This window comes from Aulonocara stuartgranti (genome assembly GCF_965226115.1).
Source record: "Aulonocara stuartgranti genome assembly, chromosome: 3".
Lineage (NCBI taxonomy): Eukaryota > Metazoa > Chordata > Actinopteri > Cichliformes > Cichlidae > Aulonocara > Aulonocara stuartgranti.
In genome coordinates, this window is record NC_138941.1 from 316,862 (window position 1) to 339,603 (window position 22,742).

General features: G+C 41.2%; 4 protein-coding genes across 4 annotated transcripts in view; 1 reads left to right on the forward strand and 3 right to left on the reverse strand.

Moving 5' to 3' along the window:
• LOC309702205 (protein NLRC3-like) overlaps positions 1 to 3,474 on the reverse strand; it is a 257,026-nt gene extending 253,552 nt beyond the window's left edge. The window contains exon 1 of the mRNA XM_082526716.1: positions 3,435 to 3,474. The gene's annotated coding sequence lies outside the window, so the exon portion shown is untranslated. The remainder of the gene's footprint in view (positions 1 to 3,434) is intronic.
• Positions 1 to 20,650, reverse strand: part of LOC309702276 (uncharacterized protein) — an 84,256-nt gene extending 63,606 nt beyond the window's left edge. The window contains exon 1 of the mRNA XM_082526867.1: positions 20,462 to 20,650. The gene's annotated coding sequence lies outside the window, so the exon portion shown is untranslated. The remainder of the gene's footprint in view (positions 1 to 20,461) is intronic.
• The window catches only part of LOC309702181 (NLR family CARD domain-containing protein 3-like), a 233,901-nt gene that overhangs the window by 179,368 nt on the left and 31,791 nt on the right, over positions 1 to 22,742 (forward strand). The window contains exons 2-4 of the mRNA XM_082526665.1: positions 11,572 to 11,624; positions 12,231 to 12,283; positions 22,362 to 22,646. Coding sequence (XP_082382791.1) covers positions 11,593 to 11,624; positions 12,231 to 12,283; positions 22,362 to 22,646 — 370 coding nt within the window. The 5' untranslated portion in view covers positions 11,572 to 11,592. The remainder of the gene's footprint in view (positions 1 to 11,571; positions 11,625 to 12,230; positions 12,284 to 22,361; positions 22,647 to 22,742) is intronic.
• LOC309696949 (uncharacterized protein) lies at positions 18,787 to 20,467 on the reverse strand (the record flags this gene model as incomplete). The annotated part of the gene is made up of 3 exons (XM_082518499.1): positions 19,743 to 20,467; positions 18,901 to 19,628; positions 18,787 to 18,798 (listed from the first exon to the last, which is right to left on the reverse strand). The coding sequence occupies exons 1-3, from the start codon at positions 20,392 to 20,394 to the stop codon at positions 18,787 to 18,789; spliced, it is 1,392 nt and encodes a 463-aa protein (XP_082374625.1). The 5' UTR covers positions 20,395 to 20,467.

The following is a 22,742-nucleotide window of genomic DNA, read 5'->3' on the forward strand; positions in this document are numbered from 1 at the left end:
TCGAGGTGGCTCTTCTATGTTGTGCATTTATGGCACCAAACCACAAATGCAAAGGAAGAAAGGGTCGAGGCACAGCACCCAGCTGCCTGACAATATTCAGGCAACGTCCAAAGCCCCACAAAGGACCTACCCACACCCCACTGGCCCCGCCCAGATCAAGGAGCTGTCACAGCAGACAAAAATGTGAAGTCCGCACATAGTCGCCATGGCACCCACCAACCCACCACACCATCCCCCATGGAGCTACCAGGAGAGGCATACTGGCCCACTGAGGATCACAGAGGAGCAGACCCAGGGGGGCTGACAGCACAGCCCCCACCCACCAGTCCTGCAGCTTATTTTATCTTGTCAGCGTGAGCCCCACCTAAAGGGGACAGAGGGATTAGTGAGTTGCATTAGTGGGGCAGGAGAGAGTGAAGCAGGGGAGCCAATGTCACTGCGATACGACTCCTCAACACCATCCAGCCTGCCCCACCACTCATAATGAGTCCTGCTGTGCTCTGTAGCAATGATGCATTTTATGTGTGTGTGCCAGGTTAGTGCTGTGGATTCAAAGGAGCACAGTTCCACTAAACAGGAGATCAGGATAAACCCCAGTAACCAACCCTGCCCCCGCCATCACATATTCTCAATCCCAACAGAGGCCAGCCCCACAATGACATGCCACACGTGATACACAGCCAACATTACTGTTATAATTACATCTTTATTACTTTCCTTTCAACCTCTTTATTTTGCACCTTAAACTTTCTTTGGTTGCTACAAGCCACAAAGTCCTTTATGGTTTGTCTCTGTTGTGTGGAGGGCTGTTTTTAAGAGCTCAAAAATGGGTGTATCAGAGTCAAACAGGCAGCACAGTGGAAAAGTGGTTGGCACTGTTTCCTGACAGCAAGAAGGTTCTGGGTTCAAATCCAACATCTAAGCTGTTTGCATGCTCTCCCCATGTCTGGGTCCTCTCTGGGTTCTCTGGCTCCCACAGTCCAAAGACGAGCAGTTAGTGGGGTTAGGTTGATTGGTGTATGTGCCCATGAGTATGAGTGTACACGGGTGTTTCTCTGTGTTAGTGACAGTCTGACAGAAGGCTGCATCCCTCAGCCTCATGTGGGCTGTGTAGCCCCTTTACAACTGCAGTGAGAGCTCAGACCTGTTTCTGGTGGGTGGTGGACTCCTCCAGGGCTTCCCCTGATTCCCCTTCTGCCACAGAAGACTGTGGCCTCAGAAACTCATATCTGCTTTTTGCAAATGAAGCGAACCTGTTGGCTTCATCAGCAGGGGCGGATCTAGAAGGGTGGCATGGGGTGGCAAGTGCCACCCTAAAATGATCCCTTGCCACCCCAAGTGCCACCCCAGTTTTGCATATGACAGTGTTGTTTATTAAAATAAGTTTAACAGTTTGAGCGTAGTTACAGTCAGCAGTGAATATAAATGCTAGAACTGGATATATTCCATAGTGTCCCCCCCTCCACATTAACAAATGGTTCAGCCCATAGCAGGACGGCTTTTTTCTTGTTTTCAGCAGCAAGTGATGCTTATGATTGTGCCAGAGCACATTTTGAACAACACCATGGGAATTTCTGATTTTACACAGGTGGGTGGATGTTACACTGTGGAAATGAAGGAAGGTGAGTGCTATTTTAAATGGTTGTAGAAAATGAAAAAACAGCAGGTGTATTGGCTGCATTTTTAGATAAATAGTTGTATCTGTTTACAAAATGTACAATTTATATTTGCATTTCAAGTTATAAACATTTACCCAACACGTCTGTGGTTTTTTTACAGTAAAAAATACTGCTAGGATTTTAGGTTCTTTGTGTGATTTCAGATCAGTAATAGTTACATTAATAGTAATAGTAATACTAATGCAGTATGTCAGTGAAAAAACAACTAAATTCAGTTGAGCTGAAAAGATACCAAACAAAGCAAGAGGAGGAAAAAATAAAATGAAACAATCTGAGGGTGAAATACAAACGTAAACTCAAAGGAGTCACAAATGTCCGGTTGTGTTTCAGACCTCAGAGGGTGAATCCAACAAATCATGAAAAATGAGGTTTACATGTTTGTTCATGACAGTGCAGATTTCTGACATTTTGTGTCATTTAAGCTGTAACAATGTGACTGTTTTCTAACAAAAACAGTGAAACTTAAGTTAGACTTGTGTTTGTAAATGAAGCGCCCCATGTTGTGTAGCTTTCTGGAGTTTATACTTATTGGGCTACATATGTATTTAATATACAGGCTGTACAGTACATAACATCAAAACTCACATGTTTCATGTAACTAAAGTGTGTAATCATGTGGGTACAGACAATAATTAAGTTATAGACTATATTTATATGAAAAACGTGCATACTTACTGCATTTGAATCATTTTAACCACATGTAACCACCTGCATATGTGTTTGGGGGGAAAAGGCTTTGATTTTGCCACCCTAAGAAAATTTCTCTAGAGCCGCCCCTGACCATTTCACAGGATTTGCATTTAAAGATGCAACAAGACTAAAATGGTTAGGGTCAGGAGGTCAAAGGTCAGGGCTCCTGTGGGTCTGAGGGCGGCCTCACGCTGGAGAAGGATGAAGGAGTCTGACCTGAGCCAGTGTTTGACATGAACACATCAGCACTGCTGTCAGTGAGCCTAACGACAGCCGTTAGCATCATTTCAGTGTTTCAGTCATAAAAACACTTCCTGTCTCTGTGGTGGTTACAGTGACATCATGCAGTTTGTGCTTTGACCTCCAGAGGGCGACAAATCAGCACAGACAGAGAGCTCCATTCAAACTTTGCTGCCATCAGGAATAATTCTTCAAATATAATCATCAGTGTTTGAGCAGTTATGATATCAGGGACAATCTAGACATGTGTGTCAATACTGAACATGTCACATGACACACCTCAAACATCATGTGATCCACTCTCAGTCTGCACTTTCATTCATGACTTCAACAGGTTGAAACGAGCTTTGAAGAAACATTCAGTGAAATAAATCTTTCATGGATTCATGTGAGCAGCAGATGAACTTTGTACCAACAACATCTTCAATAACAGAGTCTGAATGAAGCTCAGGTGTTGATGCTGCTCACTGATTGGACGCTTGCTTTCAGCTCTGCTCTCAGTCTTTACTGCACAGGTGAAGGTAGAAAGTGTGACTGGATCTATAGACTGGAAACAGAGAAACATGCTGAACATTTGAAGCTTTGCAGCAGAAATGTTCATGTTACAAATACAGCAGAGCTGATCTGGGACCAGTGTGTTCACACCTGCAGCTACAACAAGGTTTCATGTCTCCACACGTCAGCATGTGAACTTTACTCTGACTCAGTCTGAGCAGTCAGACGGCATATTTTTAAAGTTAACACATCAGCACACACAGAGCTGAGCCCCTCCCACCTGTGCTGAGTTTCAGGTGGAGCCCCGCCTCCTTCCAGGAAGCAGCTCACCTGTGTGTCCGTGTTTAGTGTCCAGGTGTGGAGTGGAGCTTGTTGTTGGTGTGTGAAGAAACTGTAAGTTTGCTTTGTTTCCTCCTTTAACAGTTTGTCTTTAGGAACTTTACTGTTTGTTCAGCTCGTGTTTGATTTCTTCACACAACAAACTGTGTGTGTTTGTATTTCCGGTCTCTCCATTAAAGTCAGTGTGTAATGTTTCCTGGCTAACATCAGCTGTGTGCAGCTTAGTTCAGCACAAATCTGCCGCTCCATAGTTCACGGTAACGGACTCACAGCTGGACCAACGAGGCCGAGTGTGTCCGCCACTCTGAGCTACGTTCGTGTTTGTGTACTTGTAGTTTGTACTTTGAGTTCACTCAGAGCCCACAGAGGACGCAGCGTACGTGATGACGTCACAGCCCTTTACCTCCTTCATTGTCACTGTGATTAATATTTACACACGAGACACCTGCAGAGCTCTGACGCTGAGCTAGCACACAGCATGCTAACGCTAAGCTAACGCTAAGCTAACCTAGAACCCAGAGTGAGTTAAAGCTGAGTAAACACTGACCCCAGACCAGCACCGTGATTTGATTTTGATTTTATTGATTAGCATTCAAATATCTCAGTGAAAACAGAACAAAAATCGACCATAAAGCAAGTAAGCATGAAACAAGGCTAATCAAAAGGTATTGGCTGAAGCATTTGCTTATTACGCCAACCCTTTTCACAAAATATCTTTTTGCATGCAGCTCCTGTACACAGGGCCTGAAGCAAATAAGAAAACAAAGCAAAAACCAAACAAACAAGAAAAAAAAACTTTGCACCTTAGATAAGTAACTACATCAAAGCAAAAGAATCAAGAGGTTGTTTTTTTTTTTTTTTTTTTGCTCTTTTCATTCTTGATTTATATATTTTTCTAATACTCTATTTTTAAACATGTTTTTAATAATAATAATAATAATAATAATAATAATAATAATGGATACTTTATTGATCCCCATGGGGAAATTACTTGTTTTTCTCTGCATTTGACCCATTCACTCAGTGAAGCAGTGGGCAGCCCACTAAGCAGGCGCCCGGGGAGCAGTGTGTAGGGACGGTACCTTGCTCAGGGGTACCTCAGGGTAGCCGTTAAGTGGATTCGAACCGCCGACCTTCCGATCATGGGGCGACCACTTTACCTACTGAGCTATCCCTGAGGAAAATGAACCACACCTTTTTAAATCCCTGTCAGAACTATTCCACAGGTTACCTCCTCTAACAGAAACACATCTCTGCTTTATATTTGTCCTTATCTTGTTTTTTTTAAAGAAATCTCTTCCCCTTAAGTCATATTGACTCTCTCTGACTTTGAACAGCTTCTGAGTACTGGGGCAAAGCAAGTTATTTTGTGCTTTATACATTATCTGTGCCATTTTATATTCAACTAAATCATAAAATTTCAGGGTATTCAGATTAATAAACAAAATGTTAGTTGGTTCTATATAGTTTGATTGGTTTATAATTCTTATAGCTCTTTTTTGTAACTTGAAAATATGAAGAGTGTTCGTTTTATATGCATTACCCCATATCTCCAGACAGTAAGTCATATATGGAAGCAACAGAGTACAATAAAGTGTGTATAATGATTTTTTGTTCAGGACATGCTTTGTTTTATAGAGAATAGCAATGGTTTTTGACATTTTTGTTTTCACATTGATAAAGTGAGCTGCTGCTGCTGAACTTGAACAGGTAACAAAGTGATGAGCAGTCAGGCTGCAGGTTTCTACCTGTTCATGTTTCTACAGTAGAATCACTTTGAAGTGTCTTTGTGCTGTTTCATCTTTGATTTGTGTTCATAAACACTCAGAGAAACATCACGTGACCTCATCAGGATCTGTGTTGGTGTGTGGGGCTGTACCTCAGCTTTATGTTGTTACATGCTCATTTGTTCATTTTACACAGTAACATCAAAGTAATGTTATGAGGAGTAATGAAGTAACGTACTCCATTACTTTTAATTAAAGTGTTCTGTGTAATATGTGTAATAATGACTGTTTTGAGTAATGACCAACACTGATCACAACAAAGAGGAAATGCCTCCAACATGCACAAACATTTGAGCCACAACATGCAGTTAATGTGCACAAATGTCTTTGATATGCTGCTCAGTGATGGTGGTGACTGTCAGAGCAGAGCTACTGAGAATCAATAAGTAATATCAATGATGGGATCAGAATCACTAAATTCTTCTCATCCCTGTCAGTATCATACATGTGCTGTATAATGTGATAAATGTAGAGGTGCTGGCTGTTCTCTCACTCTGCTGTTTAGCTGTAAAGGACGCCTCCCTGCCTTTGTCTCATTCATGACCTTTAATAGTCTCTTCTAACATGCAGAGATCTGTATGATCTGTTTCATAGAGTCTAACCAGCCTGTACAGGTAACAACAACAGTCACTGCATCACTGACACACAAACGTCATCTCTGTCAATAACAACATTCATACATGGAATAAAAACACATCAGTGGATCATTGCTGGAGCTGATGTTTGTGCTCCTGGTGCAAAGGCTCTCAGTTTCCTCCTTGAAATAACATCAGTGGTGGGTCAGCGACATGCTTTCTTTCCCTCTCAGGTTTAAATATCTGGGACTCTCCACCGTTTGGTTTTAGAGCTGAAGAAGCTTCTCAGATGAAACGTCTTCCAGAAACTTAAAGACGTCTCTTTTCTCTCCAAGCTCCTTAGATCACATGACCTGGATGACTGAACCTACAGATATATTGACCTGGTTTCATGGTCACATGACAGGTCAGAGGTCAGCGACTGTAACTCAGTTCCTCCTGTTAATGTGAACTCACTGAGTGTTTGTGGTTTACCTCTCAGACTGACTGAAGATGATGATGGAGGAAGAGGAGGACAGAGCAGAGTCTGCAGGGTCCAGCTGTCCGTCTGTGAGGAGTGACCGGTCCAAAGAACGACCTCCAGAGTTCAGTGGTGAACCTGGAGCAACGAGGTCAGAGAGCTGAACTCACTGAGTAACAGAAATAATTCTGCACTGACATTATAATCAGTGTTGACTCTGGTTGATTGTCTGACTGTGTTTGTGAGCTGAGAGGAAATGAAAATGAGTTTGTAACAAAAATCAGTTTTGTCCAGTTTTCCTGTAAAAAGCTGAACTCTAATCTAAGAGGATGTTACTGACAGGAAACAGCTGCATTATCTGCAGTCTGTGTGATCACAGCTGCTTCAATCATGTTTGTGTCTGCAGAGGTCAGAGGTCACAGTCTGCAGGGTCCAGCTGTCCGTCTGTGAGGAGTGACCGGTCCAAAACTCCACCCCCACACTTCAGTGGTGAACCTGGAGCAACGAGGTCAGAGAGCTGTGATGACTCCTTTACATGTTTGTGTTTCCTGGATAAATATGACCTGAAACATCCTCAGATTGTTACAAAGATTCATTAAAAAGAAAACAATGAAAGAGAAAAGATCCAAATGTTCGACTTGGTCATTTGCTGTTTGAGGACAGTGATGCTCATATCTGTGGGGAAAGTGTGACCTGAGTGGGTTCATGTTTGTCTTTAAAGAACAGAGCTGCTCTGATTCTCTTTGTGTCTGATCTGTTAAACAGTCTGAGAGGTCACACAGAGACCCAGCAGCTAAAGCCTGGATCATACTGGCTGCTGTTACTCCATCAGGACAACACTGAACCACAGTGGTGTGGATGTAGTGGATAAATCCCACCATACTGATGCTCAGAGTTAACCACAGGGAACAAAACCAGATGTTACCTTCAGATTGTGACCTTTGGAGTGGACGATGCAGATTTCAATAGAGAATAAATGTTGTTGTTTTTCAGCTGTGAAGAAAGAATCTAATTTTCTGAACTTAAGAATTTATGATGCTGGAAACAACATGGAGACTATAACACAACATTTCCACTGTGTTCATAGAATGAATGTAAAACTGTCAGACATTCATTAAATATGCAAAATGTCTACAGAAGCATCAGAGGGTCAGACGTGAAGCACTCAGTGATTTTGATCAAATGACTCATCAGTTATTGATCTGTACTACACTGATCTACCACGTTAGTAAAGCTGGTGTTCTGGTGGTGGAGGGAGACTCGGATCATGTTCTGGTTTTGGAGCAGTGATCTGCTGATGGTTCAGTTTGATGAGCTTCTTCAAAATCATCCCTGACATCACCACTGAAAGGACGTCCATGAAAACAGACTGAAAATTACTGATATGTTCACAATCTGAGAGTTTAAAACTTGACAGACTTGATTCAGATGAAGTTATTTGAGCAGAAACTCCTGGATCTTTATCCTGTGTTGATCTAATCCTTCATGGTTCCTCCACAGAGTGGAGCAGCAGAGCTCAGAGGTTCCCAGTGGTCAGTCTGCCCAGCAGCATCAAACACAGCTGGACTCCATATTTATGGTCTGTACATGTACAACAACTACTTTAATATTAATAATAATGCATTTATTTATAGGTCCCTTTCAGAACACCAAGGACTCTGTGGACTAAATGACCAAAAGAAACAAACTTTGAAATCAGACGGTGCAAATGTGATCACAGGGAAATGTTTTAAACATCGAGGCTTTAAACAGAAACCAAAGTGAAACAGTTTGTAGTCGAGATCAGTGGGAATGAAGCTGAATAACTGTTTCTTCAATATCTTTGAGCTCTTAAAAAAGAAAAACTAGCTGAAAGTCTGGCTGCTCTTATGAAAAGTACAGAGAAATTATGGGTCGCTCAACACTTGTGCACAATATAAGAGTTTAAATAAATCAAAAGAATAACTCAAAGTCCTACAATCATACTGATAAAATCATCTACAGCTAACTATCCAAGTGGATTTGTTTAAGACAGCTCCATCTGCTGGTGGCCCTCTGCAGGTGCATGAAAGGGGCGTGTTTATAGTGAAAGTAGTAGAGAAAGTAAACCCCACGGGAAGGAGGAGGACTCTCAGCAGCTTCCAGCTCATATTCAGACATTTGACTTCTCACTGAAAGCAGCAAGTTTGAGTGTCTGTACCTTAGTTAGAAGAGATAACATGTCAGTAGTAATTAGAGTTGATTGAGCAATGCTGTCCTTGTAATGTAGTTTATGATTTTTATGGACAAGTCCAGTTTTTCTGTAGAGCCTCTCAAGTTGGTGACAGCAGCAGTGGAAGTTCACGTGTAAACCAGAGCAGCAAATCAGGTCCAAATGTGTTGTTCACAGTGAGTGGGATCATCATTGGCTGCTATGTTAACCTCCTGCAGCAGGATGTGTTTGGTCAGAGAATGGATAGATCACTAAGTCATTGTTGAGTTTAGGGAGACAGTAGACAGTTGGAGGAGGTTCAGCCAGTTGACACACAGTAGATAAAATAACTGAAGGCAGGAGCAGACACCTGTATGACTCTACTCTACTTTAAAGGTGATCGTTTAGGACTTCAGCAATAATACAGACAGCAATGTAGTTAGCAGTAAAACAGCTTTATTGGGAATTAACTTAAAAAACAAACAAACATCTGTCTCCTATTTTCTGTCACACAGGAAAGAAGCATCAATATCTGATGAGAAGACTTATTTATTTCTTTTTGGGGGTTTTTTCAACAGGAGAAGAATATCTAACAAGTTGATTTGTTCACATCTTAATTTTTAAGTGACATGTGCATTTTGAGTTTATACACTCTTTATATAAGGCAACAGTTTCCTTTTGCAGTATTTTTGTGTGGAGTGTTTTTCTATTTCTTAACAAAAAGGGAACAAAGGTGTTTAAGTTCACCTAGGATGATTTGTCTTAACTTTCACATGGTCTTACTGAGGTGATGTGAATTGAAACATGCATTTTTTTTTGGCGGTGAGGGAGGAATGTGCTGGAAAAGTTTGAAAAGGGACCTTGAAAGTGTTTAAGAAGTGCTTGAATTTGACCCTGAAAAAGGCATATGAACCCTGATCATTATCATTAGCCTGTGTAAGTCCTGAGTGTCCTCCAGTTCAGGGACGTGCAGAGGGGGGGGCTAGAGGGGCTTGAGCACCCGCCCCTTTCCTGATGAGTGCCCAAGGTGCCCTTTTGTTGAGGCAACTTTTAAATTTTTTTTATTTATTTTTTTATGTGTGTGTGTGCGGAGTCCTGTCTGTGCCCCTCAACAATAATATTTAACTATTAATCACAGTTTTGCTAAATAAAAGGATCTGGCTTGCATCAGTCACATGATCACATTTAACCAATGATCGCCCTTGACGGCAGAACGCGCTGGTTACGAGCCGGGAACGAGCTCACAAAGAGCACGCGCATTTTTAGCGGTCCGGAGCTGCAGGAGAAACACAAGTTAACTCAGAGACACAGACTGATGCGACAAAACCAGTAAGTAGGTGTACAGCGCACACTGTAGTGTGTAGCACCCAGGAGTATTAGCTTATTACGTACACGTTGGTAAGCTGTCTTGTTGCTACTGACGAACTGAAACAAACGAGCGTGCTGTGTGTGCAACAGCGCGACAAACATTACCTGTCCTTTTATTAACTGCACAAGTAGTGCTGGTCACAGCTGCTGGCTACCTGTGCAAGGCTGTCATGGGTCTGTAGCTCTGTCACCGTTTTAGGGAACATATTTAGTTTTAAAGTATTTAGAACTTATTTAGTTTTAAAGTAAGTTTCCGGGCTTTTCCTGCCTTTCTGGAGGGATTATATTTCACTAAAAACGATCTAATATGCATGTCCACATAATAATTATTATAATTATAATATATTAAAAACACACGCTGTATTTTAAAGAACATACATTAAGAAGCAGATTATATTAGATTTATATTTTAAATAAGACAAAAGTTGGATGTTACAGCAGTAAAATGATTGTATCTCTACAGTTTAAAAATGTAATAAGCTTTGCCCTGCACAGAGTGGATAGTGAAACACATGGAATCATCATAATGACATTATTTCATATTTATTACTTCCCCCTCCTCTTTGCTTTATTATTGTAGCTCTAGTAATAAATAATAATGTAAGGATGCCCATAGTATATACAGTATTCTGAAGAAGGTCTAAAGTGTCACTGTGCGTGCATGTGTGTATTTTATTTAGATGGATTTTTAAAAAAAAATATTACTCATGATATAACATTGTGCAGACATGCCTGGTAAGGACATGAGGAGGAAACAGCAGGAGCTGTGTGAGGCTACTAAAGGCAGGGCTATAACATTTTTCTGTCATCATTTTATTTTAGATTAAGTGCAAGAGTTGTTAGGTGTGGATAATTAGATTATAGTTTATTGCAATAGCAAGTTGTGCCTTGTTCTCACATAGACAGCAAGTGCAGAGTGATATATGAAATGATGGGATGGAAGGAAGAAGAGAAGCAAAGAGTGATTCACAGGCAGAGCCTAAATTATTTCTCACAGTTTTTTGTTGCCTTATGGTTCCAAGCGCTGTCACCAATCTTTGCATTTTGTTATTATCTCATGACACTTGTTTAATCAGCTACCATCTCTCCTGTGGACTTTTTACTGTCTACAGTCTCAGATCAACACAGCCCTGCCCTTCCCATATTAGATTCTTGATGAATGTGTGTTGTTGTTATTCAGCCTGGTTCAATGTGCCCCTTTTTAACTTTGAGCACCCGCCCCTTTAAACCTCTCTGCACGTCCCTGCTCCAGTTCAGTGTCTTTGTCAGTCCCACATGTGTCGTTTCTGTTCAGCTGGTCTTCCAGTCAGTCATCCATCTCAGACTCTGTCATTCTGTCATAAACACCAGCCTTCACCACCTGTGAGGCCTGCGTTTGGGTCCTCTCTTCTCCACATCCACACTGCGATGCTGTGACATATACAGTACATAAAATCAAAATTCACGTTTTATGCAACTAAAGTGTTTCATTATGTAGGCTACAGAACATAATTCAGTTATAGACGATATATGAAACATGTATACTTACTGCATTTGAATCATTTAAACCATATGTGATATAAACACCTGCACGTGTGTTTGAAAAAACAAACGCTTTGATTTTGACACCCCAAGAAAATCTTCCTAGATCTGCACGTGTTCAGAGTAAGAGCAGAATAAACAGCAGCAGAAGCTGATTGATGAACAGCTGAATGACATATCAGCTGTAGCTGCAGCATCTGCACAGAGTTTGATTGGCTAACGCTGATTTGTTTGTTTTTTTAAACAGGACAGCAGAGAGAGAGAGGAGATGGAGAGTGCAGCAGAGACAGTGAAGAAGAGGTGAGCATCTGACAGAGCAGAGCCAGTTTAAAGGAGCCTCACAAGCTCACACATGACAGCTTCATCAACATGGAGCTCTGAGTGTTTATTAAAGGATCATTGGACGCTCTGACACAGCTGACTGCAGCCTTTAGCTGTGAGCACACAGTGTCTCACATTTACATTCACTTCCCTGTCAAACTCAATAACTTTAAACAGCTGCTGTTATCAGGTGAAGATAGCAAAGCTTTCAGGGCTGAGCCCCAGTGTTTCAGGATAATGGCCCCAGAGACCACAGTCACATATGTGGGGAAGGATTTTAAGTTTAAAACTTCCTGTAAGCACTAACAGCAGAGACGCACAAAGTCGCAGACAGGGAACAAAGTATTTTAGGTTTGTATTGTCAGATTATTTAATCATTATACTGAACAAATATGTGAAAAAGTAAAAACCTCTATTATGATGAGGTTATCACTACATTCACATGTCATCGATGTGTTCTTTCACACAGATCAGTTTCAGTGTGTGTGGCCCGTACACTAAACCATGACACAAATTCATATGATGTGACACCCAGACTGTGTTCACTGTTTCTTTTGGTAAAATCATCTTCTCGTGTTTTTATAGAAAGATGATGGAAGAACCTAAAGAACAGCCAGCCAAAGCAGCTCCATCAGCAGGTAGGAGATCAGTGCTTTGTATGATGAGACGTATGGATGTATAGACTTCAGGCAGATTCTTTTTTGTAACTGTGATAAGTACATGAAATTCACGAGTTGTAACCTGTCCTAATCTTTGCCTTAATCTTTCTGTGGGACATTAATATAACATGAGAACTTCCAGTCTAAGGAGTTTGGCAGAGAAACAACTGGACTTTTTTGTACTTTGAACCCACATATGAGGTTAAAACGATGCCACCTTAAAATGAAACTGAAAAAATATTGAAACTGAAACAAATGTATTGAAAGTGAAATGATAGTGAAAAAACATAAATATAGAAATTTAAAGAAAAACTCACTGTTCATGTGGTTTTCACACTTACATCGTTTTTTTTCCACGTACAGTTATTTTTTCAGCTTCAATTAGTTGGCACTGCTTCGGCATCTGAGGGTGCGCTTGAGGGGCGGGGCTTCAGAGCCACATATATGAGCCACATATGTTTGCGCACATTATATTGCTGACCAGTGACTGTAGAAATCATGGACGACCTAATATCTGCAGCAGCCGCAGTCATGAAGAAACTTGCGTATCTCTGAACGGCACATAGAGCGGGGACGCTGAGAGGAGGTCCAGCGTTTACCGACTGTTTCAAACTGACAGACTCAGGTGTTCTTCAGTGTCTGCCTGACAGAAGGACCTGAGAGCCGCCACAATATTTTTGGTAAGTGAAAGGTGTTTGTAAGCTAATCTGTAGCTAACATCCTTAGCTAGCTAGCTAAGATGGGCACTCGGCTATCGGCAAAACTTGTTTTGTAAAGTTTGTTTAGCTAACCCGTGCAGGTGAACGAAATGAGCAGAAACGCACTGGGCTGCTCAGTCAGTAACTAACCACAGTTACTGTACTTTTATTATGAGTATTACACTGTAAGAGCAACAGGCTGCACTCTGCTGCAGCTCCTGTGCAGAGCTGATTATTAAATATGTGCAAACAGCAGCATGTTTTCACTCTTTTGCCACATCTGTAAGGATATTAACACATATTTTAAAAAAGGCTTGCACTTCAGTAACCCCTCATTAATCATTAATTACAGATTAAATAGCAAAGCCTAATATTTATGTACTCAAACCAAATACTTCTGCTTGGCAGCTTAAGTTAAAATGTGTGTTTCATTTTTCCTCGGATTACATTTTTAGCACTGACTCTGTGTATTGTTTTTACTAAGTTTGTTTCAAATATTCAGGTTAAATAAAACAGTCTGAATCATTCTTATTGAGGTAAGTTCACAAAGTTACATGTGCAGTACAGCTTACATCCTTTGAGAGGGAAAAAAGCATTAATATTTGTTATGATACCTCTGTATGTTGGTGACCACGGTGCAGCAGCAGACTGAACCAGGACTGAAACCTGCTCCGTCTGCTCATGTATGCAGATTCACATTCACAAAGCACCAACAACTCAAAGGTTAACATTATATTGGAAAATCTGTTGGTATATACGGCTTTAAGAAATAAACAGCTCGTATGTGAGCAGAGCTGAAGAACTAAAGAAATGTAAGAGAAGAACTTCAGATCCTGGGTGTGTGAGGACAGAAGGATCAGCTCTATTTCAGATTTGAGATAAACTTTATATTTCAGTTTGTGATGGTTCAGTTCTCTTTGTGATTACAGGAGCTGATTCAGACCTCAGCACCACCCAGTGACAGCAGACAGATCATCCAACATGTTCACATGTTAACTGCAGAATGAACTGATGCAAACAGTACAAAGGTTAAAGCACCACATGTGCTGTAGTGAAAGCTGCAGCTGTTTTATGGATAAAAACAAAGTCAAAAGGATTAATCACCCCTGTATCATATGAATGTTGGGTTTTTCTCTGTATCTGTTATTGTACGATCTACTGTACAATATAAAGCACCTTCAGGTGACTGTTGTTGTGATTTGGCGCTATATGAATAAAATTGAATTAAATTGAAATGTAACTGTGTCACTATATATCAGCATTAACAGGACCTCAGCTTGGTGTTTCACAAAGCTGCTGATCTCAGACCTGCACAGCTTCCGTTTTAAACACTGAATGTACTCAGCTGCATGAAGAGCACGTTTGAGTTTCTCTGACACAATTAAATAAAAACTGATGAAGGTCAAAGGTCGTCACTTGTATGTCGAACTACAGACTTGTCATCTGGAATTCTTTCACAGTTTGCAAATTTGCAAATAGTGTGTTATTTACCATAAAGTGATTCAGAGTCATTTATACCAGAGTAACCAGAGAGGATAATATATTTTTAAATATATAACTATCCACAGGACTGAATATAATATCTCTAAGTAAAAGTCCAGAGACTCTGAGGATTATCCAAGTATTTATAACATTACACAAAGCAAAGTTCTCCATCACACAACGCTCAAAAAGAGATGTCTACGCCGAGTATGCATCATTCTCAGACTCCTCTCATACTGCCAATAAACTCTTCCAGCTCCTCCTCCCCTCCAGGAGGCGCTACAGGAGCCTTCAGACTAAAACCAGCAGGTTTAGGAACAGCTTCTTCCCCACAGCTGTCACCCTACTGAACTCAGTCCCCGCTGAGCCTTTCCATCCACACTCACCTAACCCTTCTACACTCCTCCTCCCAGTGACCATGATCCTTTCATTATCAACATTCACCACGTTGGTTACTGCTGTAGTTTTAGGACACTGACATGGTGTAGTCTCTGTTATAGTGCCTACACTGTTATAGTCTGTTCAGAGAGCTACGCTTCCACTACTGTAGATATTTTCATAGCACTCTGTAGATCTGTTTACCTCACAGTGCTTCATCTTTATATATGTATATTTGTTCATAGCATACCTGTATACTTGCCCGTCTGCAGAGGTGGGTAGTAACGAGTTACATTTACTCCGTTATATTTACTTGAGTAAGTTTTTGGAAAAAAAATTTACTTTTAAAGTACCCTTTTTGCACGATACTTTTTACTTTTACTTGAGTACATTTGTGAAGAAGAAACGGTACTTTTACTCTGCTACATTTCCAAAATTTGACTCGTTACTTTTTAAAAAATAATTAGTTTAACACATTAGATAACATGCCGCCAGTGGAGTTTCCGGTAACTTTTTTACCAATCAGATGTGGCCATGCAGTCACATGACCAGCTTGAAACTGTGGCGGGCAGAGCGGCCCAAGCGTTTCAAAGTAGCGGACACACGGAAAGAAGACACACATGAAAACATGGCAAAGCCAGTTGTCTACGCTAGAGCTGAAGAGGATGAACAGCATTTTCCTCACATACAAAGAATGTTTCGCTTAAAGGCAAGGCAAGGCAAGGCAAATTTATTTGTATAGCACAATTCAACAACAAGGTGATTCAAAGTGCTTTACAGAGACATTAGAAACAAAAACAAATAAAAAGCATGATTTAAAATTGATTAAAACAAGCAAACAAACAAACAAACAAAACAGTATATAAAATCAAAACAGATAAAATCAGAACAGTAGATAAAATCAGTAGTTAAATGTAAGTTTTGAAATTTAAGCTTAAAAGTGTGGATTTGGTGCTTTATTCAAATGCAGCTGAGAACAGGTGAGTCTTCAACCTGGATTTAAATAAACTGAGTGTTTCAGCTGATCTGAGGCTTTCTGGGAGTTTGTTCCAGATATAAGGAGCATAAAAGCTGAATGCAGCTTCTCCGTGTCTGGTTCTGACTCTGGGAACTGATAAAAGACCGGATCCAGATGACCTGAGGGATCTGGAAGGTTCATACTGGGTCAGGAGGTCACTGATGTATTTTGGTCCTAAACCATTCAGAGCTTTATAGACCAGCATCAGAACTTTAAAGTCTATCCTCTGACGGACAGGCAGCCAGTGTAAGGACCTCAGAGCTGGACTGATGTGGTCCACTTTTTTGGTCTTAGTGAGGACTCGAGCAGCAGAGTTCTGAATGAGCTGTAGTTGTCTGACTGATGTTTTAGGTAGACCTGTAAAGATGCTGTTACAGTAATCAAGCCTACTAAAGATGAATGCATGGACTAGTTTTTCCAGGTCCTGTTGAGACATCAGATCTTTTATCCTTGAAATATTCTTGAGGTGATAGTAAGCTGACTTTGTTATTGTCTTAATGTGTTTTTCTAAGTTTAGGTCTGCATCCATCACTACACCCAAATTTCTCGCCTGGTTTGTGGTTTTTAGATGTATAGATTGAAGTTCTCTGGTGACCTGTAATCGTTTTTCTTTGGCGCCAAAGACTATTACCTCAGTTTTGTTTTTGTTTAGCTGGAGAAAATTGTACGGGGCCTTGGTCTCCTGGTGACATTGTGATATATATTTGTGTGTCATCTGCATAGCTATGACAGTTTATTTTGTTGTTCTTTATAATCTGTGCCAGTGGGAGCATGTAAATGTTAAACAGAAAGGGTCCCAAGATGGAACCTTGGGGAACTCCACATGTGATACTTGTCTGCTCAGATGTGAAGTTACCTATTGATACAAAGTATTTCCTGTTTTCTAAGTATGTTTTGAACCAGTTTAGTACAGTTCCTGAAAGACCTGCCCAGTTCTCCAGTCGTTTGAGTAATATGTTGTGGTCAACTGTATCAAATGCTGCACTGAGATCCAGTAAAACTAAAACTGACATTTTTCCACTGTCTGTATTCAGACATATGTCATTAAACACTTTGGTCAGAGCGGTTTCAGTGCTGTGGTTCTGTCTAAAACCTGACTGGAAGGCATCGTAGCAGTTATTCTGTTTTAAGAAGTAATTGAGCTGTTGAGAAACTGCTTTTTCAATGATCTTACTTAAAAACGGGAGATTTGAGATCGGCCTGTAGTTGTTCATTTGTGTCTTGTCAAGATTGTCCTTTTTCAGTATAGGTTTGATTACAGCAGTTTTTAGTGGTTCTGGAAACACACCTGATAATAAAGAAAAGTTGACGATCTGTAACAGGTCTGACTCTAAAGTCTTTGAGACCTTTTTGAAAAAACTTGTTGGCAGGACATCTAAACAGCAGGAGGAGGAGTTCAGTTGACCTAAGATGTCCTCCAGGTCTTTGCTGTTAATCGGGTGAAACTGTTTCATGGTGTTTAAACAGTTTTTTGGTGGACACAGTACATATCCTGGATCTGCTGTTGATGTACCAATTGCTTGTCTAATTTTTTGGATTTTGTCTGTGAAGAATTTGGCAAAGTCGTTGCAGGCCATGGTCGAATGAAGTTCAGCTGCCACTGACACAGGAGGGTTTGTTCGCCTGTCAACTGTAGAAAATAAGACCCGAGCATTATGGCTGTTTTTAGTGATGATGTCAGAGAAGTAGGACCTCCTTGCACTCCTCAGTTGTAAATTAAAATTGTGAAGTTTCTCTTTATAGATGTCATAGTGAACCTGCTCAGCTTTCCTACACTCTCTTTTTTCATTTTTCACCAGTGTGGAGTTTCTCCATGGAGACTCCTTCCTTCCAGAGATAACCTTCACCTTAATGGGAGCAATAGTGTCCATTACATTTAACATGTTAGCATTGAAGCTATTGACGAGCTCATTGACTGACCCTCTGGACAGGTCAGGTGTTAATGGGAAGACCCGGTTAAAAATTGCACTACTGTGTTCAGTTATACACCGTTTTGTGGTCACTGTTGTTGATATATTTATGTGGGCTGAGATTTTACTTTCAAAGAAAACACAGTAATGATCAGACACGCCCACATCAGACACAGTAACCTTTGAAATGCTCAGGCCTTTGGAGATCAGTAGGTCGAGAGTGTGTCCTCTATTATGTGTGGCCTCTGTTACATGCTGAGTCAGCCCAAAGTTGCCCAGAGTGTTACTCAGGTCTTTAGTCCCTTTGTCCTGAGGGTTGTCCACATGGATGTTAAAATCCCCAGCAATAATTACACAGTCAAAATCAACACAGATCACAGACAGCAGTTCACTGAGGTCATTAAAAAAGTCTGTGCAGTATTTTGGAGGCCTGTAAACATTAAGAAACACAACTTTGGATGGGGCCTTCAGCTGTAAAGCCACATATTCAAAAGACTGAAAACTTCCAGGAGATAGCTGCTTACATTGAAATGATTCATTAAATAAGACAGCAACCCCTCCTCCTCTCCTGCTCGCCCTGACCTCACTGATAAAACTGTAGTTAGGAGGGGTCGTCTCGATGAGAACAGCTCCACTGTTACTTTGGTCCAACCAAGTTTCAGTTAAAAACATAAAATCAAGGCTGTGCTCAGTGATTAAATCATTAATTAAAAATGTTTTCCCAGCTAAAGATCTAACGTTTAATAAAGCCAACTTAAGTGTTTTAGAGGTATTACTTGTCCCCTCGTGTTTGGGAGCAGTCTGTGGCACACAAGGTATGTTTACTATGTTTAAAGATCTTTTAGAGTGCACCTCTCTGTGTTTTGACCAGGCCACATGTCTCCTTCTGTCACCTAAAAGTACAGAGATTTTAAAACCTTCTAGTAAACAGGGTCCCAGCTTCTCCTGGGAAAAGTCACCACTGCCATAATCCTCGCAGCCCGGACCCTCCACACATCACACATCAGACTGTGGAGACAGAGCGTGAAGGTGGTAAGGAGGAACTAAGGGGGGCGAGGCTGGGCAATGTGACTTCGATTGCTCTGATGAGGGCGGGGCTCGATGGCGAACCTTTGGCCGCTCTGGTGGGAGGTTTATGGGGGACAAAAAGGGATTGGGCCGGGGGGTAGATCTGAGCCCAGCATTGACTCGCTCCATCATCTCCTCAGTGAATTTCAGGTGTGGGGAGGAGGGAGAAAGGGAGGGGGAGGAGGGTGATGGCCTGTCAGGGGTTTGGGGGACTGGGGAAGGTCGTGGTCCCTGGTCCTGGTCGTTGGTGTTGTTGAGAGAGTTGGAGGCAAATAGGGACCCCTCTTCTTGCCTCAGATGTCTCTCCTCTCTGAGGCTCTTCCCGGGTGGGGGCAGATGGAGCTCCTCCTCAAGGTTTCTGCTGGGCTTTGTCTGTTCTTGGAGTACTGTTTGTTCCTCTTTATGAGATAACTCCTCGTTTATCTCAGCCTTGGCACCAAGCACAGATGGATGACGTATGGAATAAAACAAGTTGGAGGTGAACAGTTTCACCCCTGACTTGTTAAAATTAAATCCATTTGCTTTAAACAGATGCCTGCGTTCCCAAAAAATATTAAAGTTGTTGATAAAATGCACCGAGTGGTCAGTACATGCTGATATAAGCCATTTATTTAGTGTAAACAACCTGCTGAATCTCTCGTCTCCTCCTCTGACCGGCGGTACAGGTCCACTGATGAATACAGCTGCATTCAGAGAGTTTACAGTATTTAATAATCCAGTAAAGTCCCGTTTCAGAACCTCCGACTGTTGTTTGGACACATCGTTTGACCCTGTATGCAGGACAATGTTTGTCACAGTTGGATATTCATCTGCAATTTGAAGAATTCTCTCCTTCAGGTTGTTGACCATATCCTTAGGAAAGCAGAGGACTTTAGTGTTCTTACCGCACATCCTTTGTACATCCTTTACGGCAGAGTCACCCACAATCAGAGTTTCAGGCCTAGCCTTTAGCTTTCCCTGTGGTCTTTTACTTTTCAACAGATTTTCAGACCTTATTTCGCTGCTTTTAGATGGATGGTTGTCCGATATAGATCCAGGGTCCTTTGATAGTGGAGCAAATCTGTTGTGCAGTTTCACATTCAGTTGTTTTGGAGGTTTGTTGTTAACCTTCCTATTCACTGTTGTCCAGTCCTGTTTCCTCTCGTATACAGGGGTAGAAGAGCTTCTCTGTCTCGTAGGAAGTGAAGGCCAGTCGGTTTCAGAGATTTCAGCTCGCTGTGCTCTGCCCGTGATACGTCCTCCGCCTTCCAGGAGACATGATTTATGTCTTGGTTTTGCACCAAGACAGTCCAAGGGGGGATTATCGCTTGAGGATTTATAATAGTGCACAAAGTCTACTTTCTTGGTCATGTTATCTGTGCTCCTTAGCTGTGTACTAGCTTGCTCATCGCCATTGTTTTGAACCAAAGGCAAGGTTGTTTCATTTCCACACAGTCCATTTACCTCCACGTTTACTTCTAAGCGATGAATTTTTGTCTCCAGTACTGCAATCTTCTGCAGGAGGCTGTGGTAGTCATCTGTGGAGAGGGAAGGCATCTTGTTGCTAGTTAGCCTAGCGGTTAGCACCTTTCCAGGCTATTGGGGCTGTTCGGTGCCCAGACACTGTAATCAGGCTTCAGCTGTGTCTAGGCCACAGACACACGGAGCGCTGAGGATAAGGTAACTATAAAAATGTTGCTGTTTCTGTTAAGAACACTTTAGTCCTAATGATCTATAAGTGTCCAGAAACTATCGCAGGTAAGCTCATACGGAAAAAAGGGAAAAAATCAGCATAAAAATCAATAAAAATCAATAAAAGAAGCAAAGCATTTAAGGAGCAAACAGATGACGCGTCCACACTCGCAAAAGATACCATTGGGTAAAAGCAGCACAAAAGAGCAGCTATGTCTTCAGTGAGAGCCAAAACAAACCAACTTTTCAGCGTGAAACAACTCAGTTCATGTAACCTGAGGAAACTGTAAGTTTTCTCTAAATATCTTTTAGCTGTGGTTAGCTGGATGTCAGTCTTATGTTACAGACGCTGTGTCGAGCTGGAGCTGCGAGTCATATTTTCGGCGCTACGTTGTAGTGAGATAAGTTTGTGGGTATTTTGTGCAGCTTCAGCTGTCCTTTTAACTGCTCGCTGGTTAGCTAGCGTGAGCTATAAGCTAACAGCTAGCATGGTTAATGACGCTAGAGTTCCACGCACATGCAAACAGCTCGTCTCTACTGCTTTAACTGTTAAAACAGAAGACAATACTGCAGCTGACAGGGTTTATTATGTGAAACAGCAGCTTGTTTAGTTTAAACAGTCTGCATTAAGCTGGGCAAACACTGTGCGATTTTTTTTTTTTTCAGTCGCGTTATTCAGCTCCTGCTCAAACTGTACAATTAAATCGCAGAGGTTAGAAGTTCATAGGTCACGATGCAGGGTCTCACACTATATGGCCTGATGCTCTGATGCGACCCGAGTGCTCAAACTGTGCCTTCATAACATGAAGCTTATCATACAAAATCTGTCCCTCGCTCTCCCTCTCTCTGTCTTACAGACACACACACCATCAACTTTGCTAAATTACTAATGAAAAACATTGACCAGGCAGCTGTGATTGAGTAGCAATGTCCATCCAACTCTTTTCATGGTTGTTGTAGTCATAATAATTTTGTGAGGCCACATTGAAAAGTGTTGGATACAGAAGCGTAGTACGGAAGCGTAGAGCCGCCACCCAGGCAAAAGAAAAATAGAGCTATGTCACATTATAACGTGAAAAGTTTATTATTATAGTATACTATTGTTCTAACAATATTAGATATAGTTCTAACAATATACTTTTCATGTTTGTACAATATACTATCATTTAGGTACAATATACCTATTACAATATACATAATTCTCACGTTCGTACTTGCACTCGTTCTTATTTTAAACTTAATCTGGAATGCAGGATATGAATGACAAGATTTTGTTTTTCATATTTTTCATTATTTTACAGTTTCAATTTTTTCTTCAGTTTCATTTTAAGCTGGCATCATTTTAACCCTACACACCCTAAAATTTAGTATTTGTTGATGAGATGTTGAAGTGTTGATTGAACAAAGTTAAAATACAGTGGAACCCCGACTTACGAAATTAATCCGTTCCCGAGGGTCTTTCGTAAGTCGAAAATTTTCTTAAGTCGAAACAGCCATTGCACCTTTTGAGTGAGGTGATGCTGAACGATAGGCTAATTGCTAACTAGAACAACAATATGTCGTTCAAGTGGAACAGCGAAGCACGAGTACGGAAGCCAAGGGGTTGTCACATGATTCGGAAGGCCTTGTGGGCATTGTAGGCTCAGCCAATCAGAGCCAGCGGATTTCGTTACACCGGCATTTTGCCGTACCATGGGCAGAAATATTGCCGTTCATTGCCTTCGTAACTTGAATTTTTTGTTAAATGGGGTATTCGTAAGTCGGGGTTCCACTGTATTTTTCACATGATTTCGACTGAGAAGCATGTTTATGTCTCTTTCTTCTTCCTGTAGAGGAGGAGCTTGCCAGGGTACGGTCAGCCTTTGTCTGGAGGGTAACAATAGAAATCCTTAAACTGCTCCTTGAGGCCCTTGTAAGTGATGGTATCTTAAATAAGTTGGAGGAAGAATCGATACTGGAGGGGAACCCACTCAGAGCAGATAAGGCACGCAGCTTGATCGACACAGTGAGGAAAAAAGGAGACAAAGCATGCAAGATAACAATCAAGCATCTTCAGATCAAAGATCCTTCTCTTTTCTCTCAGCTGCGTTTGAACTCTGATCCATCTGCTCAACAAGGTGAGGTCATGCATCAGATACCATGAATAAAAATGGTCACCTTGCAGTTTGTTGAGATGTGAAAGTGAAACCTCAGAATTCATTGTAAGAAAAAGG